The sequence below is a fragment of the Furipterus horrens genome, unplaced genomic scaffold, assembly GCF_987537825.1.
Source record: "Furipterus horrens unplaced genomic scaffold, mFurHor1.1.pri manual_scaffold_10, whole genome shotgun sequence".
NCBI classification, from domain to species: domain Eukaryota; kingdom Metazoa; phylum Chordata; class Mammalia; order Chiroptera; family Furipteridae; genus Furipterus; species Furipterus horrens.
In genome coordinates this window covers 70,539,993-70,561,678 of record NW_028327180.1, presented here as the reverse complement: position 1 = coordinate 70,561,678, position 21,686 = coordinate 70,539,993, and the positions used below count along the sequence as shown (strand labels likewise).

At 35.8% G+C, this 21,686-nt stretch overlaps 1 protein-coding gene across 2 annotated transcripts; it reads right to left on the bottom strand.

The window, feature by feature from the left end:
• Positions 1–5,656: 5,656 nt before the first annotated feature.
• Positions 5,657–17,554, bottom strand: YIPF5 (Yip1 domain family member 5). Of its 2 annotated transcripts, none has more exons than XM_090289316.1 (6): positions 17,447–17,554; positions 16,792–16,911; positions 11,033–11,205; positions 10,047–10,192; positions 7,887–8,068; positions 5,657–6,607 (listed from the first exon to the last, which is right to left on the bottom strand). In XM_090289316.1, the coding sequence occupies exons 2-6, from the start codon at positions 16,899–16,901 to the stop codon at positions 6,445–6,447; spliced, it is 774 nt and encodes a 257-aa protein (XP_090145442.1). In that variant the 5' UTR covers positions 16,902–16,911; positions 17,447–17,554; the 3' UTR covers positions 5,657–6,444. The 2 variants fall into 2 exon arrangements, with proteins under 2 accessions (XP_090145442.1, XP_090145443.1); XM_090289317.1 differs by having other exon boundaries at positions 17,475–17,554.
• Positions 17,555–21,686: the final 4,132 nt, after the last annotated feature.

Below are 21,686 nucleotides of genomic sequence, written 5' to 3'. Positions count from 1 at the left end.
TTGCTTCTGACCGTGCAGACCAGTGGGGGTTGGGGTAGAAGCAGAAAGTGCTGGTCTCTCAGCAGAATCCACTTGTTTAAAGGGCCCCCATGGTCCTAGAATGTCTGCAGACCCACCCATCTGGGAACAACGGCCAGGGCAGCAGCTAGAGGGGCACCAGCCTTGTGCAGAAGTGGGAGAGGTGCCTAGAAAAGAGGTGAGTGCTGGGCAGGAAGCATTGTTCCCTCTCGGACCCCTCACTCACATACAGCATCACATCGTGGTGAAACAGGTCGCCCTGTACTGACGAATCCCTAAGGCTCTGCCCCTTACTACGTAACAGAAGCGACAGCTTAACTTGGAATGCAGAGGCAAACGAACACAGGAGCCTGCCAAGATGAGGAGACAGAGAAATATGGCCCAAAAGGGAGGACAGATCAAGGTTCCAATGGGAGAACTAAGCGATGAGGAGATAGCTAATCTAATAGATGAGGAGACAGACAACCTAACAGATGCAGAATTCAAAACATTGGTGATAAAGATTCTCACAGGTTTGACAGATACGCTTGAGCATGGCAAATGCATAAAAGAAGAAGCGAAGGCTATGCTAAGTGAAACAGAGGAAAAACCACACAAAACCAATGGTGAAGGGAAGGAAACCAGAGTTCAAATCCAGAATTTGGAACATAAGGAAGAAATAAACAGTCAACCAGTGCAGAATGAAAAAGCAAGAATTGAAAAAAATGAGGAAAACTTCCCAAGCTTTGTGAAGTAGATAGACATACAGGTCTGGGAAGCACGGAGGGTCCCGAGCAAGATGGACCCAGAGGGGACCACACCAGGACGCATCATGATTGAGATGCCAAAAGTGAAAGATAAAGAGTCCTGGGGGCAGCAAGAGAGAAGTGGAGAGTTGCCTACAGGGGGGTGCCTATAGGACTATCAGCTGATCTCTCAGAGGACACTGTGCAGGCAGGAAGGGACTGGCAAGCAGTATTCAATGTGATGAAAGGCAACCTGCAACCAGAATTACTCTAGCCAGCAAAGCTATCATTTGGAATGGAAGGGCAGATGAAGTGCTTTCCAGACAAGGTGAAGCTAAAGAAGTTCATCATCACCAAGCCATTATTATATGAAATGTCAAAGGGACTTAAGAAAAAGAACAAAACTATGAACACTAAAATGACAACAAACTCACAACTATCAACAACTGAATCTAAAAAATAAAAACAAAATCCAACTAAGCAAACCAGAATAGGAACAGAATCAAAGGTATGGGGATCATTTGGAAGGTTATCAGCTGGGAGGGAGGAGGGGGAGAAGTGGGGAAATGGTGCAGGAACTAAGAAGCATAATTGATTGGTACAAAATAGACAGGGGGAAGTTAAGAATAATATAGGAAAGGGTGAAGCCAAAGAACTTATATGCATGACCCATGGACATGAACTAAGGGGGTGGGATTGCTGGAGGGAAAGGGGGTACTGAGCAGAGGGGAACAAAGGGGGGAAAATTGGAAGTACTGTAATAACATAATAAAATATTCTTAAAAAAACTTAAAGTGGTGAGTTTCATGTTATACGATTTTTAACAAAAAATTGTTATAAGAGACGCATGCATGGGTTTATTCATTGTGCACACAAGCCACTGAAGGGAAGGTGGAGGGGAAGAGGATACTGTATTGTCTGAGAAAATGCACAGCAATCTATCTAAAGGAAGTTATGTAGGGTGTGAAATTAGGTGGGGGTCTTTCACTGTCTTGGTATTGTAGTTTTTCCTCTGGGTTAAAGTACTATACTGTTTTTTCCTCTATTTAAAGAGTCTCTTGAATTAAAAAATACAAATGTTCTAGCAGTTTGCTGTATTTCTCATTCTCCCCCCACACTTTAAAAATAATCATTGACATACAATTAGATATTATAAAACCTACCCAACTTTAAGTGTACACTTTAATGATCATCACTCAGAGTTCCCGCCTGCTCAAGTGGTCATTTCCACCACCAAGCAACTATGGACTTGTTGCCTCTATAGATCTGTTTTCTGGTAATCATGCAAATGGAATCATATGATATGTGATCTTTCATATCTGGCTTTTATTTTACTTAGCATAATGTTTTTGAGGGTTATCATGTTGAGACAACAATCCATTCATTTCTATTGTCATAGAGGTATTACTTTTTATTATGGTGTGAAATCAGAAAAAGAAATAATTTCCATTTTGACAATACATAGAACATAATAGGGCTTTTAGGACTATCGACTACCTACAGAGAAGGCTCTACCAAGTCCAGAATATTATCAAGATCACAACACTGAAAATTGTAAACAAATGTGTCACTGTTTTACAAAAGACATTCATTTAAACTATATTTTTCTGGGGAAAATAGAAATAACCATATTGCTTTCTCTGCTTTTAGGAGAATCATAGTTAAGCCGAGTAGGTACAAATTTTGAAGCATATTTTAAATGTTTCTGTGAAGTACTTCGTTTCCTCATTTAAAAAATCCTTTTTGTGCAGCGTGTTGAAAAGCTATTTAAAACATCTTAGTGCATAATTAATCACCCTGCAAGCTATCAGATTTAGTGGTAGTTTCAGAAATAAACCAAATTTATATATGCAAGGTAAGCCTAATTAGTTAAGCTCACAAAAATGTAATATCCGATTTTTAGAACCTAATGTGCCCAAGAAAGTATTTATGCTTTTAAATGAGAAGAACAGCTCTGTATTTAATTAGTCCTCATTTGAGTATGTCATCATTTTAATTCATTAGCACAAACACAGGACATTGTGCTCCATCAGCAGATAATGTTCTTCATTAACTACAGTAGGAACTTTGTGAACAAGGGTAGAAGAAATATTCTAATCTGTGATGCAAAAATCAGAACTGCACACTACCAGATTTATGCTTCAGGTTTTAGGGTTACCATTCTGAGATACACATTCATTAATAATATCAAAAACTTTTGACTAAGTATTCTGCCAATCCCTAGAAATCAATAATTTTTCATGTTTCATTTTACCTATTGACCAGTTATGAAATGGGTACATATTTATTAACTAAACAACTTACTGAAATACAAGTAATAGTAATGTACCAAAATTCAAACTACAGCAATTTGGATGGTAGCAGTAGTTAATTAAAAATCAATTATTTCTTTACTGGTGTTGTAAAGTAGTAACAGCCTAGATGGTAAGTGTGTGGTGAGGGTAGATTTTATTTAGGCGTTTGAAAGTAAACACAAAATGCTTAACAGGCTAATGGCAGATCGTTTTTCTATTCATTTAAACAAAGGCACCAATTTTTCCTCAATTTCCCATAAACCTTAATATCTTGTTGTTCCTTCCCCCAAATTCTAAATAAATCCTAAAAAGAAAAAAAGAAACTCATTAAATACTTTCTTTGAAAAGGTACCTATGTTTTTGCTTGACTCTAAACGTTTCATTCTTCAATCAAGTTCATGTTGAAACAAGCCTATAATTAGATACCAAAAAAAAAAAAAAAAGTTTTTTGCTTGAGGAATAATTTAAGCTTTCATTTCCAAATAAAAAATTGAGATCATTTGGAATCTGATATGAAATGACAAAATGAATCAGTGATACTTTGTGAGGATATATTTAACTCGGGGCTTTATTTGTACAGGAAGCTTGCTCTAGCTAGCGTTAAAGGCCCAGTGCTATTCTTTGGTTAAGTGTTCTTCAAACTGTGATCTGAAACCTGCAAGATTTTTTGGAAAACTTTTGGTACTACTTTATGAAAGGCTAAACATTTTATCATAAATATATTTTTCTCTCATGGGGAAGTTAAGCGAAGTGTGTAAGTCATTACATTAGATCTGTTCTATATGACAACAGGCAAAATCTACAAATGTGGTCATGATTTCCTGTAATTCTCCATTATTGGGTCACAGTGTCCTATAGGATAAGACTCTTATTTTCTTCAGTTCTCTTTTTGCCCAAAGTTCTAGATTCTTCCATTTACGCGGAAAAAAGTATATAATTTCAGAAAGGATAAGGTCCTTTTTTTTTTGTAGGTGAGCACTACAAACATAATTTCATAATTTTAACTTTAGAAACAAGTATCCTTATTTAGTTTTGGAGTATATTTGAGATGAGCAGTGATTATTAAGGTTAAAAATACATATTTGCAAACTGTCAAATACACAGTATCTAAAATTACCAAAAATTATGTCATAAGGATGCATTGTTAAAAATTCTCTTTGATTAGATGACCAGTATCAGGAAAGTTCACATTTTAGGATTTATAGAATTTTGTATTATCTTTTTAACTATACCTGGAGAAAGAATGCCTATTTCTATAAGCCTAGCTATATAGCCCTTGAAAACACCCCTTGGTGATGTTACATTTACACCACAGGTAAAATCAACTACCTGCCCTGGCATATATGCATGCATGCAATAAGTAACAAATAGTTTCAGTTACTCTGTGACAATCGCTGGGTGGGCTTTTAGCTACGCTGAGAGTGCCTCTAGTATTTAAAGGCACAGTAAGTTTTTGGTATAAAATGGGCCCTAAAAGCAAGCTAGATGTTCTGTTATTAACTGGAGAAACAAATCTATTCCAATGCTAGAGGAAAACGTTTTTGAGACATAGTGTATCAGTTTTATAAGTGTGCATAAATATGGCTACATATACTGTATTTTTTATTTTAAAAACAAGGGAAATTTTGGCTATACATGACACTTAATGTAACCCAGCAAACTCTAAACTTTTTCATCAAAAGTAACTAGCTGTTTTGACAGAATAATAAATTAAATCTAAAATAGTTTTGTGCCTAATCATTTTGGAGTAAAATAAAAGACAACCAAAAACAAAAATCTCTACATTGATTTAAATTAATAACTATCTTGTTGAGGGTGGGAGACGTAAAAAAAAAAAAGATCCATTTGGGGAATCCTGGCTGAAGATAGATGGTTTTATATCTAACCAACAGTGAGAAAACTTAGTTTCCAAAGCTTCGTCTACCCTGTTCATTAGGAAGAACAAGATAGTATGAACAGAAGGCAATCATTATATTTACCTAGCCAGAATATTTAAAAAATTAATTGAAAAAGGGAAAAAAGATACTATCCAAGGATTACAATAAAAACATTATTCTAAAACAATTTGATAAGTTAGAAGATCCAGCCAAAAACTAATTATTAGTGAGTGTATTCTTCCAGGAGATTAAGTTTAATGAAGAAAAACATATTTATGTGACTCTAGAGATTAGAAATAATGATCTTCTTGTAAGAAATGTTTTATTGTCTTAATCTCCTTTTATGATTGAAAGGCAGCTCTAAAAAAGAACCATGACTATGTTGGCTAGGTATTTTTTATTTAGTCTGAAAATCTCTTTTTAAAAAAAGCAACACTTTCCTCCCCATTTGGCACCTTTCTCATAACTATAACTGAGTTTTGTCAGAGCAGTTTCTTCAGAAAAAGCCAATGATCAATACATAAGAGAACATGACAATATTAACCAAGTAAGTTTAATACAAAGATCTAATGTTCTAACTCCAAGTAAACAGCTTTTTTAAATCTCTCTTTTTTTTCCTGATCATATACTAGATGACTTCCATCCTGAAAACTTAGAATAAATAGGGAATACATTATCAGACCCTATTTAAAGAAAATGCGACACTAAGAATAGTGGCTTAGCAAAAGTAAACTCGACACAGTTAAAATTGGAAAAATTTTAATAAGCGTCCAATGCACCTTACATTGATAACTGCAATACTGAAACTGACATTTTAAATATTATTTTTCAAAAAAGGTTAGTGATTTTCTTTTTCCTGGGAAACACAGAGATCCAACTATGAGAATTCATGTGACGAGTCTAGGACACTATGGTTCAGTTAATGCTAATATTTAAATGGGTGTTCACATTTCATGTCCACAAGAAGGCAGACTGTGAACTTCTGTATCGCTGAATTCTAGCAGAAATTCCATGAGATAATTTAAAAGAATATCAAATTTTTGAAGTGCAAACTTCTAAACTCTACATTGGGATCACTTTTTTGCTTAATGTGCATCTGACTTGAGAATACAAGCAATTTTTTCTTTCCTAATTCCTTGGAAAAATATTTCTGCGATAAGTCTTGTGTCTTCTTTACTATGGTTTGTTTTTAAGAAAGATTATCAACTCTGTGGTTAGTTTCCCACAGTTGATAAAAATCTATCAAAAACATCATAATATAATTTAAGGAGAAAAGTTTTTTTCAAAGGCTACAGGAAAGAAATAGCACTTCTTATTTATATAAGCACAAACACTTAAAGCTAATCATATTGTAGGTAAATCCAATAGAGTATTCAAAAGTTCTATAAAAATGAACTTCCATTGTTTCGATAGTCAAACGTTAGATCTGCATGAGAGTTGCACTGTAGCAGTTTGCTGGTCCAATTTAAGAGTTCGAAGTCCTTTTGGTGTGTTTGGCCCAATGATGTCCACATCCCAGATAAATTCAGTTCAAAAAACAGAAATTAGGGCAAAGACTCCATATAACAAAGCACAAGGATATGCTACTAGAAGTTGCTGTCCTTCCATGGCTAATGCAGAAATAAAAATCTTGGAAGCAGAAAAACTACACCATCCAATAATTCCAGCAGTGAGAATAATTCCTACCATTCCCCTGTAAATGACAAAGAAAAACAAGAAGACAATAGTTAGTTATGTAAAACTATATTATAATAAGCAATTCTTTAAAAAAAAGCATTTTAAATCCGCATGTACACATCTGCTGAAAAAAAAAAAAATCCAGATTGCCCCCTCAGATGTTCAAATGCATTTCACAGTGAATTTGATAACGCTGAATTAGCCACGTGATAAAAAGCTCAGTTGTGAATACACTTGTTCCTTTTAGCACAGGGTTTCTCAACCTTGGCAGCACTGACGCTGGGTTTGAGGTACTTTTGCTGTAGGGGGCTGCTGTGTGCATTGTAAGGGTGTTCAGAAGCATGTGGCCTCTAGCCATAGATACTAGCAGCACTCTGCATTCCCCAGCTGTGACTGCCAAAATGTCCCCAGGTACTGCCAAATGTCCCCTGGAAGCAAATTTGCCTCTGGTTAGAAAACACTATTTTAGTAGAAAATATCATCTGTAGAATTAAAATATAAATATATCAATCTCAAAAAATGAGAAGAGTGAAGCAGTTTCTATACTGAAAACCTGAAGCATTTTTATCCAAAGCACGAATATTGCAAAGCCACCACCTTGCCAAATTTCTGGTATCAAACAGTTGCTATACACTCTGCTCCGACAGCTCCGTTTTAACTAAGTGTAACCAAGCTCGGTCCCTGGTCGTGTCCACCACTAGCCACAAGGAGGAGCTTGACCGACTGTGCACTGACCATCAGGAAGAAATTTTACCCTTACTTTTTAACCTTACCTAAGTTATTATCTAAAAATTACACACTTAAAGTTGCTTACAAGTACATCTGGGAACATGATAGGCTAGTAATAGCTTTGTGCCAAAAAAAATGTTTCAATTTCAGTTAAAAAGATGCCAAATAGAGTATTTATTATTCATTCACTGAGCACATGCCCAACATCTTCAAGAAATCAGATAGTCTAAAAAATACCAAAGAGAAAGTAAATACAATTTTTAACAACTTAACCTTTTCCACGCTAAATTTACGTTAACAATCACTATTTAATTATTTACAGACACTGGTAAGTGAGCACAAAACCAGTGAAGTTCTTTATCACAGGTAAAAGCAGAGATGGTATAATAGATTTTAAAATTTATTCTCAGTTACACTGTTCACCAATGAAAAGTACATAGCAGTCCTCAGTCACAGGGGCACAATCTAATGTTTGCTGCATCAGTGATTTATCCCAAACTGATGGGAGGCAACTCCTATTACACAGAATTGGTCAATCAACATCCAAAATAAAGATCAGCACTTACTGCAAAGAAAATATCACTGCGAAGCTGGAGAGTAGGATCATGGGAAGAAGACAATATCCAAGGACACTTGCCACACAACCAAATGAAACGCCTGTCATACTCATTAAGTTTAATAAACAAAACATTCCTAGACATCCAATTGCACTGATCCCATATACATAGCCAAACTGGATTTTGCCAGCCTATGGATAAATAAAAGATCACAGATTAAAGGACAAAAAATAAATTATTTCTGGTCTTATTTCACCTAAAATGGTACATATAGAAGATATTTAATTTATGAGCATCAAAAATCTACACAGGTATCTATCTTTATGCAGAGAAGTAAAATACTGAGAAGACTGGCTTTTATAATCCTTGTTTATAATTTTCTTAAGAAGTTCAAAGTGTCCATCTTTCAATACACTGGTATTTGGTTTTTCATTTCCTAGTTAGTATTTGGCCTTGGCGTGGAATTCAACAAATAGATACAAAATAATGGTACAATTATTTAAAGTAGTAGATTTCTAAAAAGACATCTGGCTGATTTTAAGGGAATAAACTACAGAAACAAGACGGAAAGTCGTTCAGAATGTTTGGACAATAGATAATATCACTTGAAAGCACCTAATTTCACCAAAACTTCTCCAAAGCAATTTATTCTCTTTGGCAGATATAGCCATAATCTTTTTAACAGCAGAAGTAATTTCATTGTTCATTTTTTATGTGTAATAGAGGAGCTAAGAGATGAAAGCCAGGATAAGCAGGAAGCCAGAGTTCTGTAGGAAGGGAAGGAAAAAAGAAAACTGAGTAACAACTGGGCAAGAGGAATATAATAGAAGATTCTGTTAGTTTTCTTTATTTTTTCCAAATTGTTGGCTGACTTATAAAGTCCTTTGACCAAAAATAAACAAACAAACAAAAACTTAACACAGTAAAGGCTGGGTAAATTGGAGTTATAGTACCATTAGTCAAGTTATGTGAACAAACATTGTATCACTATATTCAGGTCACACTATAATAAAATCAGTTTTCAGGAAGTCTTCAAAAAGCTCCTGGTATGTTAGATTTTTGACACATAAAAAAACAATTGTGAGCCCTGGCTGCTGTGGCTCAGTGGATTGAGTGTAGGCCTGCGAGCCAAGTGTCGCTGGTTCGATTCCCAGTCAGGGCACATTACTAGGTTGCACGTCAGGTCTCCAGTTGGGGGTGCAAGTGAGAGGCTACCACACAGTGATGTTTCTCTCCCTCTCTTTCTCCTTTCCCCTCTCTCTAAAAGAACAGCTAAATAAAATAAATAAAGACATTAAAAGAAAAACAAAAAACAATTACAAGAGTGCCTCTACAAATTACGTTAAATGGAAAAATCCCTGGGATTTTTATTAAGACTAAATATTTATTTGTAAATACTTGACTGAGCATGTAGAAGTTTGAAAGGGCTCAGCTGAGTTCACTGATGAATTTGCTCATATAGTAACAATAAACTCTCATACTTGCACAGTGTTTTAAAATTTTCAAAGTGTTCTCACATAGCCTGTCTTTCTTAATCTCTGAAAGTCATTAGGTATAAAGCACACAATGATCTATCAGAGCTCAAAGACAGAATAGGAGTTTTGAGTTCATGCCCAGCTTTTGACTAAAAACCACATCTTCTATTCACTAAATCATTTATCTCTTCTAATTCAGAGACATTAGATAAAATAAATATTAACAATTATCTTAATAACTTTTCATTTTCAAGATGTTTTAACATCCTGTTCTTTAATGTTTCCATTTATTAAAAGTCAAAATAATATACAGAAAAATAACTACCAGCACTACAAGAAAACACTATCTAAGGTCTAAAGATTAAAAAATACGAATAAACAATAAAACAGCAATAGGTTGAAAATTTGTATCAATCTCCGAAAAGAAGGGATTCTGATGAAGGAACAAAGCTACATATGTTATTTATTTATTGTTTTTCCCTAATATTGGACCACTTACTAGAACAAGAAATGATTTCTCAATATACTATATTTATTATTAATGGAGATGTGATAAATAGGTATAATTTCAAGCAACTCAACACTATTCAAAACATATCAAAGACTTGATATATAAGCAGTCTCAAAAATGACTCTTGGAACATCAAAAGAATGTTCTTTAATCTCATAGTCAGAGTTGAAACTAAAATCTTACCAGTAACAATGTGGCTCCAAAGGCAAGGCAAAAAACCATAGGTCCTGCCAGATCAGTCTCATTCATGATGCTGCCATCTGCTACTTTTAATGGATGTAACACTGTTAGTGTTTTTTGCCAGATGTGGTCAAAATTGATACCTAATTCTAAAGGAAAAGAAAATAAGGAAGCCTATTAGGACTTGTGATATACCATTAGTTTACCAGAATCTGTTAGAACAGGAGACAAAATGAAACTCCCAGAATCAAAAGAGGACCTAGCAATACCAGATAAAATTATTTGGATGACTTTTCAATACCAGTCTTCACTGTGTGCTTATTTCACAAATATCCAATTTCTGGTTTTGTGCTGGAAAAGGGGATAAATATGATGAAACAAATACTCAGCTATGATTGCATAGCAAAGAAATTATGGACAGGTATAATAGTAACATGTTTTTTACCTGGATTTTCAGGAATATCTGAAGGCCCTGTGAAGTCATATACAAAACTATGTCTGATTGCATATGTGTGCATTTTTCAGATGAGTGCATTCATAGCTTTCATTATACTTTCAAAGGGTATCAAATCCTCCTGCTCCAAGGAAATGTCCAGAACTACTGCTTTATGGGTTTTGGAATACAATTTGAAAACCACCGTATTTTTCAGTGATGTTACTAGTTCTTCCATCTTATTTCCATGTAGAATAATCAATATTATGCTATTTCCTTTCATATTTTCCACACAGAATTTAACCAATATAAAGTAAAAGTCAATGCTAATATAATGATATACTTTATTATCACTTCATAAAGATCTATTAAAACTCTGGTTCTTCTGACTCAATGAGGTTGCATATATAATCTAGTTAAAATGCAACACTTACCAGAAACCTTTTTCTAAATCATTATTCTTTTAAAGGAAAGGACAACTTCTCCAAACTAAGGTTTACTTTCACTAACCAGCGGGATACTATAGAGTACTGTTGAGCATTGCAACCAATCTGACCTTCCAATAAAGGTGGCTCATCCTCAAAGCTGTTTCCGTAGAATGACTGAGGTGCAGCTGGAGCATATGTCTGAGTTGGCTGGAAAATCTGCCCGGTGTATGGCTGCTGTGGCTGCATCATGTCTGGAGGGACAAACCGGCCTTGCTGCGAGTAGTCATAGCCAGCATACTGTCTGTAAATCAAAGGAAGTGACATTTCTCAGAATGATGTCACTCCCAACAGCTAATATTCCTGACAGCTAGAGAATCTTAGTCATTCAATCCCTACGATATCTACCTTGCTAGTTTTTATAAATGAAGCTTGAACTGATTACTAAGATCAAGCTTATTACTGACAATAAACAGTGTTTTATAGAGAAGCATCCTGATGATGCCAACACTCACTTATGCAGCATTTAAGCATTTTACAAACAATTTTTAAGCATGAGGGCTGAGAAGCCTTAGAAATTCTTTAGTCTAATTACCTTTAAAATGTTTACAGTTCCCTTTTGATAATATAAAGATCTAATGAACTCCATTAATATTATTTGAGATTTTCTAAATTAAACCTATTTTTTAAATTAATTGAACATCTTCATTAAAAGCAAATCAAAGCAACGAGAAATTTTCAACTATACACAGCACTTTGGGAATTCCAGTGGGATTCTCAAGACTCGCCATACTAATCTAATCCATGCTAAAAAAAGATAGTTTATTTTTATGGTTATAAAAAATATAGACTTCACTGCAGCATTATTTTATCAATGGAAGATAGAACAAAACAATATAAACAGCTATCAGTAGATATGTTGTGATTTGGGCATAAATTACTATGCACCTGTAAAAGAAATGAGGCAGTTGCTTACATATTGATAAGAAAAAATAATAAAGAAATACTCATTGAGAAGGAAAAAAAACAACGTTCAGGATAGCATATACCATATGAACTCATTGTGTCTGCTTTTTAGAATATAGCTACATTCATATATATGTGTACACATGATTTTTATACAAATAAATAATTAAATAGGTGAAGGGACTGGAAACAAAAGACTTACTTACATGCATTGTTGTAAGTGTTTAATGTGAATTATCTCATGTTGTGTTCACTACGACTCTAGAAGTTGATTTTTTGATCCTTTCCATTATAAAGATGTGGAAACTGGTAATTGGATTAAAATGATTTGCCCATGTGGTACCAGGATTCAAAACTAGACTTTCAGACTCTAACTCTTAACAAGTGTTAATAAAAATCCCTCCCAAATCCCACCTTACAGAGATGCTGTAATAATTTAACTGTACATGCATTTCCTCAGTCATTTTGGTATACAAATATATTGGTTTCTATTTACTTACACCCCACAGAGACAGGTGGTTGAACTAAGACAAGAATTCACATTTTCTTACTCAGAACGATATGTTACTGTGTTGATCTTTGTTAGGATGTATCATAAATCCACATTTGAGTTTATGAAGTAGCTAGAAAAGTCCTTATAAAGTTCCTACAATCTGCAAAAAGATTGTATTTTATTCTCTCTCTTGCAGAGTACAGAGAAATATGAATATATATGCAATAAAAAAACCAAAAGAATGGTACAGACTAGTGGTTTTCAAATTCTTTGATATTAAGAACCCCCTTTATACTCTTAAAATTTACTACTGAGAGCCCCAAATATTTTATGTTATATCAATATTACATTAGAAATTAAAACTGAGAAGTGTTTAATGTATTTATGATTATGTAAAGTAAATTATTACATGTTAGCATCAACACTTTTATGAAAAACCTATTTAAAAAAATTACTGAGTAAAGTGGCACTGTGTTTTATTTTTGACAATCTCATTTATGTCTGGTTTAACAAAGACAGACAGCTAAAAATTCTTAAATCTGTTTCTGCATTGGATTTGTTGTGATATTTTGTTTTAGTTGAAGTATCTGAGAAAATCTGGTGTTACAGACTTACAGTTGGAAAAAAGAATATTTTTAAGAACATTCTGGTATTACCAAGAATATTCCTTTTGATACTACATCAAAACTCAGAACAAAGTGGTAGACTTTGAAATTTAAGTTGGAAATTGAAACAATATTAATGAACTTTTTATATTCTGTTGCATTAAAATACTACATTAATCTGTCCTACGTTTTGAAAGGATCCTTTCTTTACTCATGTATGACTTTGTAACATCATGCACTGGCCATTTAGAAAATATTAGTATGAGTTATGCAGATGTTCCAACTATTGACATTTAATATAAAATACACAGGGTGGGGCAAAAGTAGGTTTATAGTCGTTTGTATGGAAAATAATAAATAATAAAACCTGAATAAACTCTTCTGTTTTGCATACTCACAACAGTAAACCTATTTTTGCCCCACCCTGTATATGATATAAATATAAAATTCACATTAATAATGTCACCACTGCTCTCTTAGAAAAATGGTTAATTACTGGGAAGCTGACAAGTTCATGGTGATTAATACAAGTTTTCCAAAACCCTCATTTCTGCCAGAAAACACCAATTTGATCATTGGCCACACATACTGTCAAATGTTTTCCTTGAAGCAACAGGCTCATTTCATTCATTTTTGAGAAAATATCTATCAAATGCTCAAGTCTGAATAACCCTAGTTTGTGTGTCAGTTCTTGCCAATAAAAATGGTTTCCATGAAAAAGTGATTTAGCTTGAGACTCAAACTGCACAAGAGCTTTTCCTAGAGATAGTCATTGTACTTCAGTATGAAGTAGAAGTGCTTTATGACTGATTCCCATTTTATCATACAGAATATTTTTAAAATGTATGTACTCAAGGGTCAGAATATAATAAAACTATAATTCTCACTGCTTCATCAAGGGCATCCTTAAATAAACTGTGTGGCAATATGGAATACAATGATTACTCGAACAATCTGATGCCATTGTCCTAATTCATATTTGGGTACCAGCAGTTTTATCAAGCATTGCTTTTGAGACATCAGTGCAAAAATCAACACACCAAAAAAGGTATATAATGTCTTAATATTGTTATAAAAATAGTCTTGACCTTCAAGATTCTCTGAAAGGTCCCAAGGCTCTGTTGGAGCTGCAGTCCATACGTAGAACACTGACATAAACACATAAAGGTCACATATGGAAGAGAAATACTGCAAGCAATGACAGCTTCAGAGATGCACCTTCATTCTTTCTTCAGGGTTCAAGACGAGAATGACAACACTACAGAATTTTATTATTTTCCTTTTCTGGCAGGACCTGGTCAGAAAAATTCCCGACTCATCTGTTCTAGCTTTAATCTAAAACGCAGTATGGTAGACATGGTCTTTGTAGACTAAATCAACACTTTCATAGCAGGAAAAGCAGCAGACAGTAAAATGCTTAGCACTCATCAACAGCAATGCCTGATAACTTACTGAGTTGGCTATGTAAATTTATAAAAATCCAGAGATAGTCCATAAAGGTATTATCAGTGAAGTCAAAGATAAAAAAAAAAAAAACTAGCTTTCAACTTACAAAAAAAAGTATGGTATTACTACATGTCTTATAAGCATATCTAGAATACAACATGGGTCCTGTCCAAATATGACATTCATAAAACTCAACAGATTAAGAGCAACTAGGCTTGATTATTTTCATTTTTGTTGTTTTTATATGAATATATAAATGATACTGATAAAGTACCCATAGAGAAAACTATGCAAAATATTAAAGCTGACTTCATAGCAAAATGTAAAACTATGGACTAATAATAATAAGTCAAACTTGAAGACAATACAAGTCATATGCTAGTCAGTCTTATATTTTCATTAATAGAGAAAAGTTATCAGCTGATCTTTATTACCAAGTTAGCCAAACAAACAAAATATTAGCAACAGAACATCTAAACAGCTGATCTGGAGAACTGAACGGTAAGTCACACCGTTAAGTAATGTAAACACGAAAAGGATAGGAAAGGCAGAGACAGTTAAACCTAGGAAGCTGCAAACTAAATGGAATAATTCAGCTGAGTCCACACATCAGTACATATAGCGTGCTTACAGCACGCTTACACACAGAGCAGGTTTTCCAAAGCCCTGTGGCTGCGGTCTGGCTAATCTTACATTCATTTGCCCTTTCATACACAGAACAAGCACAGAAATACATATTTAGATAAATAAAAGAATAAAAACTCAGCATGGTTTATCCAATTTTGCCCAACTGACTGAACAAAAGACAAACCCTCAATGACATAAAATTGAGAATTTAATAGGAAAAAGTCATAGACTTTTTTACATGCTCACTCCCATTATGAGTTTACTGTATTAAGGTTTTTTGGGGGGGCGTAGGGGCGCGGGGAGCCTTAGAATACCTCAAAATTAACAGATTTAAGAGGTCTACAGGTTGCAAAATGCATAACCCATACAAGACAGACCAGATGATGGGGCTGCATTTGATTCTTTGCTTTGTTTCTTATAACCTTGGGCACTTTCATTCACATGTATAAATTTGACCATGCTTTAGCACTAAATTTCTCTGACTGGCTGGATACACCCTCGTCCTTACCCTCAGCCTGGAACAGTGTTCACAGCCCACAGATGAGCATCAGATGACACGTCAACTGTCTGGAGTCATATGTACACGTATGTAGATATATGACTAGTACAAGCACATATTTCTCAGAAACAGGCCCATAGTTTTCATTTGATTCTTTAGAGTCCTGGACCATTGAAAAAGGTTAAGCAGCTCTGGTAGAGAAAACTCAGTCACTGCTTGGGAAGATAAGAAGATTATCTTTAAGGGCCTAAGAAAATCAAGATATGATATCCTAGAGGAGACTGGCAGAAAACCTTCAGTTAGTATATTTTTGCCACAAATACCAGGGATCATTTTTTAAATGATTAAAAAAAAAAAAAAACAAAAAGTTCAGGCTGAAAGGCTTTGAGTCCCCCGCTTCAATCTGCAACAGGCAAGCTGGGTGGACCGCCAAGCTATTGGTATAAGTCAGCAGTTCTCAACCTGTGGGGTCGTGACCCCTTTGGCGGTCGAACGACCCTTTCACAGGGGTCGCCTAAGACCATCGGAAAACACATATATAATTACATATTGTTTCTGTGATTAATCACTATGCTTTATGTTCAATTTGTAACAATGAAAATACATCCTGCATATCAGATATTTACATTACAATTCATAACAGTAGCAAAATTACAGTTATGAAGTAGCAACAAAAATAATTTTATGGTTGGGGGTCACCACAACATGAGAAACTGTATTAAAGGGTCATGGCATTATGAAGGTTGAGAACCACTGGGATAAGTGATGATAAAAATGACTCCCAACTGCTATGTGAAAATCACCTGATGCAGTACCCGATGATTCATAAAAGGAAGTTCACACTGCACTTTCAATTAATGCTGATCAAGTCTGAAAGTTGAACTATTTAAACTACTAAAAAAGCCACCAAAAGATGCGAATTTTTAAGTGGTCCTCTGGACTGAACAGCTTATCTTCTAGGTACCTGAACACTTATCCGCATCTTAAATGATGTAGAAACACTGTAACTAGAAAGAGTCCTTCCACAATCTACTCTTCCACCTGCATCACACCTGAAGATTTTGCAGAAGATACCAATCGCTTCAAACCCAAACCAGCGGCACAGTTCTCTCCCGAGGAAGAAAGATTATGAAAAATCACATTTCTAAGGAGCAGGGACACGTTCACCCATTCAGTTTTAGGCAAAACCAAACATTCTAGTAGGCACACGCTTTCACCACGACCTTGGGTAAATTGTCAAAGCTGAAAAATTACTTGCTATAGGGGCCTCCACTTCCTCCGTAATCATAGGACTGCTGTGATTGGTCATCGATGCTGTAACTCGTCTGGTAGAAATCCGTGTTTAAGCTATCAAAGCCTGACATTGCAAATAACCTGCAAAGAAGAGAAATGGCAAGGGCTTTTACGCTCAAGATCCTACTGAAGTCGCTCCTGATACTTTGTTTAAGCGAACAGACCCCGAAAGCAGCAAATACACTATTTCTGCTGAAATTCTGGGAAACGGCATTTGGCGGTGGGTCGGGTGGGGCGGGATACCGGGATGTTAAGGAAATGTTGAGTCTCAGGTTAAGGCCTGGGAAGGCACCTCCACGGAACTGATAAGTCTTGGGTTAGGGGCGGGGTCGTGGGAGGTGTGGCTCCGCCGGGTTTAAAATAACGATGATTTTTCGTCTCGGGGCTGCAATTTAGAACTGACAACGCGGCTGCCTCGTTGAAAAATAAGGCCAAGAAAGTGCAGGCTCCTGGAAGGCTGCGCCTTTGGTGCAGAGGCCGCGCGTCACAGCAAGGGCTTGAAAAGGGGCGAGGGTCTGCGGAAAGGACCCAGCGCGGCGCCGAGAGGCGGTGACAAGCCGCACTGCAGGGGCGTACGGAGAAGCAGAGCAGTGTGCCATGGACCTGGGACACTCACCAAACGCAGAGGCGACGGCAGCACCTACTCCAGCGCCAGATAATCCCGCACCCTGTTTAAGACCCTGAACAGGCACCGTTGCTACGTGTCACAGGCCAAAGAACTGCTTCCGGGGCACGCCCCGTTTGCGCAGGCGTGGTGGCTGATTTTGCTGTTTTCGGTGGACACCACTGGTGGGATGGAAAACTGATACGGCGCATGTGCAGTATCGACCAATGGGAGGAGGAGAAATACTTCTGGCAGCCTGGTTAGTGGTGGAGGCCCAAGGGCGCAGGCGCAGCGACTGTGTAATCACTATTTGGGAAGACGGAGAACAACTGAGTGGGTTGTTCGGTGAAGCCGTACAACTCTGAAGTGGAACGGGTAGAGCCTCGGTCTCTCTCTGGATTTACTGTGCTAAAAAGTTTATTATTGATCCTTACACCCTAATGAGATGGTTATTCTATTATTTTTCTTTTATAGGTTAGACTGTTAAACGTTCCTTTAATAACATTGAATGCGATGTTACGTAATTCCTACTTGCTGGGGTACTATGGTGACTACAAGCCAGGTGGTACTGCTCACATGGAATTGGTGAGGGAAGGGGTAATCAAACACATAAGTACATGTGAAATTGTTACTAAAATTATTATGTGCTTCATAATTCTTTGAGAGGCTGTTAATGGTCATCTGGAAATACGAATTTGAAATACCACTATGAGAAGGTGATGATGAAAAGGGTGGCTAGAAGTTAATTAGGAAAAAAGGGGAAAGCGGGAAAAGGGAAGGAAAAAGGGAAGAAAAAGTGAATATTTCAGGCACAGGCAACAGCCTGTGTAAAGCCTGGGATTAAGCAAACATGGTGTAAGGAAAGGTGTAAATCAGGGTTTCTCAACTCTGCATTAATATTTTGGTCCAAATGATTCCTTGTTGCAGGGGGCTGCCCTGTGCACGGTGGTGTGTTTAGCAGCATCTCTGACCTGTACCCACTAGACTCCAGTAGCATCGCCCCCCACCCCTTGCTCATCTTGTCACAACTAAAAATGCCTCCAGCCATTGCAAAATGTCCCTTGAGCAACATAAGAATTTAGAAATCACTGGTCTCAACGAAGCCAGGGTGATTAGAGCAGCTAGTGAAGGTAGCCACGAAGGAGTTGAGGCTGGAGGCACAGGCAGGAACCAGAATGTATACGGTGTCTTGTTAGATTCTAGTGTTGATTCAAAAAAAAAAAGGTGTTGGGGGGACCACTGAAGGCTATGAACTGAGTGGCATGATTAGGCTATTTCCTTCAAAAATAAAAGCTCTGGCTGCTGTGTTAAATCACTTTCTGAAGAATCCTGACTAACTCCAAATGCCATGGTATTAACCAATGAGCAGAACTGCCTTCAAGATTTTTAGTACTAAACTTTATACAAGAGCCATTACATTGTGTGCTGGGACCAAAATCCTGACAAAAGAAGCCAGGCCACTGCTCTGCGAGCAGTTTCCAAATGAATAAATCTTTATTGGTTAAAATGAAACAAAGAAGTAAAAACACATTCCCCTCCAAACAAAAAAAGCAACAGCAAAAGGATATAAAATGACAACAACTGAACTCTAGAGATGAACAGGCAGTTACCCTTTGAGGTTTTCTATTTCATCAGAGAATTTCTGAAATTACTCATCTAACTCCTTACCACCTCTTACAAATCATTTTAGAATCTATTGATGTAGGTACCATATGCACACCTTGAGTAGACTGACTTTCTGGAGATAGCCCCATTGTCCCATTTTATGCATGATTTTTTCAGCATAATTATTAATATTGTCCCCTTTTCACTCTCAAAATTATCCCAGTTTGATTAATAAATTATATGATTGTACTCTACATTTTCTACGAAGCCAAGTTTCTAGTTATCAACAATATGCAATAATCTATCACTTTATTATGATTGTGATCTTATTGTTGAAAAAAATTCTAGTCTCTCTCGTGTCTTCTGATGTTTCCTTTTTTTCTATCCAAAGGACAATTGCTTACAGATTTGAACAAATTACAAGAATATGACATTAAAGTGAAGTAAGTCAGACAGAGATAGACAAATACCATATGATTTCACTTATATGCAGAACCCAAAGAACAAAATACATGAACAAACAAAACAGGAACAGACTCATAGATACAGAGAACAGACTGGTGGTTGCCAGAGGGGAGGGAGGGGGCTGAGTGAATAAGGTGAGGGGATTAAGAAGCACAAATTGGTAGTTACAGAATAGTCATAGTCTTGTAAAGTATAGGGAATATAGTCAATAATATAATAACATATGGTGCCAGGTGGGTACTTGAAATAGGGGAATTACTTAGTAAATTATATGGTTGTTTAACCATTATGCTTTACACCTGAAAATAATATAAAATAATATTTGATGTCAACTGTAATTGAAAAGTAAAAATATTTAAAAAGAGTATGGGCATCAATAATTACCTTCTTAGGAATGAATTGTTGGTTATAGATATTAATATTTTCAAATCACGCTTCTGTCTATAAAAGCAATGACCTTATTTATCGGATTTTTTTTCCTCTCCAGCCCTGCCCCAATTGAGAAGCCAAGCAAGAAAACTGAGTTACATGATTAAACCTTCCATATGTTTGACTTTGAAACATAAGCCAAGGAAGGTATCCTGCAGAAGCCCCTTGAGGGTTTTAAGAACACCAGTCAATTTGGCAGCTAGTCAGGTAGGCCATTCTTTTTGGAAACGTATTTATTTATTTATTTATTTATTTATTTATTTATTTGGTGTTGCGCCTCCTTACCCCCAGGGCAGGTTCCAGTAAATTCCAGTAAAGAACACTGGAGTACTTGGTAAATGTGCTGTCCTCTGTTAGAGTCACTGAGTTGGTTTCATTAGTAGTAGGAAACCAGGTCATAAGGTGGGCTTGTAACAGCTGTCCAGTTCTTCCCTGGGACCTGTTATGTCAATGACCAAACCTGTAACAAAAAAAGGAAACTAATATCTTTTAATTAGTTTGACAATTATGCTAGGATTCATATTAACATTTTTACATACTTCAAAAACACAAAAATACTCCATTTTTTTTAGGATGGTAGTGAAATTGTACTTGAATATTTTAGAGTTATCTTCTTTTCCCTCTCTTTTATAGTAAATATGTCATGAGGAATTGTGCCAGAAATTATGGTTTGAACATGAGTTTTCCCCTACTTCCAGCTATATTCACAAGCACCATGTCAAGTTCCACAAAGAAACCTGATAATTATGGTAAAAACCATTGCAAGTGCCCAAGGTGTGTTTTGAATAGCCCTGTTTTATTAATTATGTAACCCCATGTCCCAAATGTGACATACATTTCCCTCAAATCATCTTTTATCCCTTAGAGAAAAGTTTCCTCATCAAATTCTATGTCTGTTATTTCAGTTATTTTACTCAAAAAAATAAATCATTGCTTTGGGAAGACAAATTTGCCTGTAGCAAAATTGAATGCTTTTGGGTAGAACTGATTTTTAAAAGGCAAAAAAAAAAAAAAAAAATTAACCCCAATGTAATAATTATTCTTGGACCTTTGACTTCAATATTGCAAGTGCCTCATGTTCTTGCAAAAAAAGAATTAAAAATTTTAAAGCAATACTGTATTTTTATTTTACAAATCACCAATATTCTCCTAAATAACAAAGACATTTCTAATATTAGTGAATGGACACTGTGGTTTAGAATAAGAATTTCAATGACAGTACTGGAATTTTTTTATCTCAAATAACTTAGAAGGGGATAAAATGTAAAAAACAGTATCAGAGGACTGGTGCTAGTGACAGCAGAGCACCTTGTGCCGAAGATGCAAGTGAAGCATCTGAAATGCGTAACAACTAACACCTGTGTATACTTACTGTGTGCCAGGCACTGCTCTAAGTACCTTGCACCCTTTAACTCAATTACTTTTCCTAACAACCCAATAAGGTAGGTACTATATATTTGACACATGATGAAACTGAGAACAGAGTGGTTAAATTACTTGTCAAACATCTTCAGGCGAGGAAATAGCAGACCTGAGGTTTCAACCCAGACAGTCTGGCACCCAGGTCCTTGTGGTAAACCACTAGACAGTATTATTATTGTTACATAATGCAAATATGGGAAAATGCAATATTTCCAATGAATATACTACTTTACCTAATATTATTATTGTATTTGTATTATATATAATAAATACTACAATGTAATTAACATACAACTACTTATCATGTGTTATATATTGTATATACAGATTA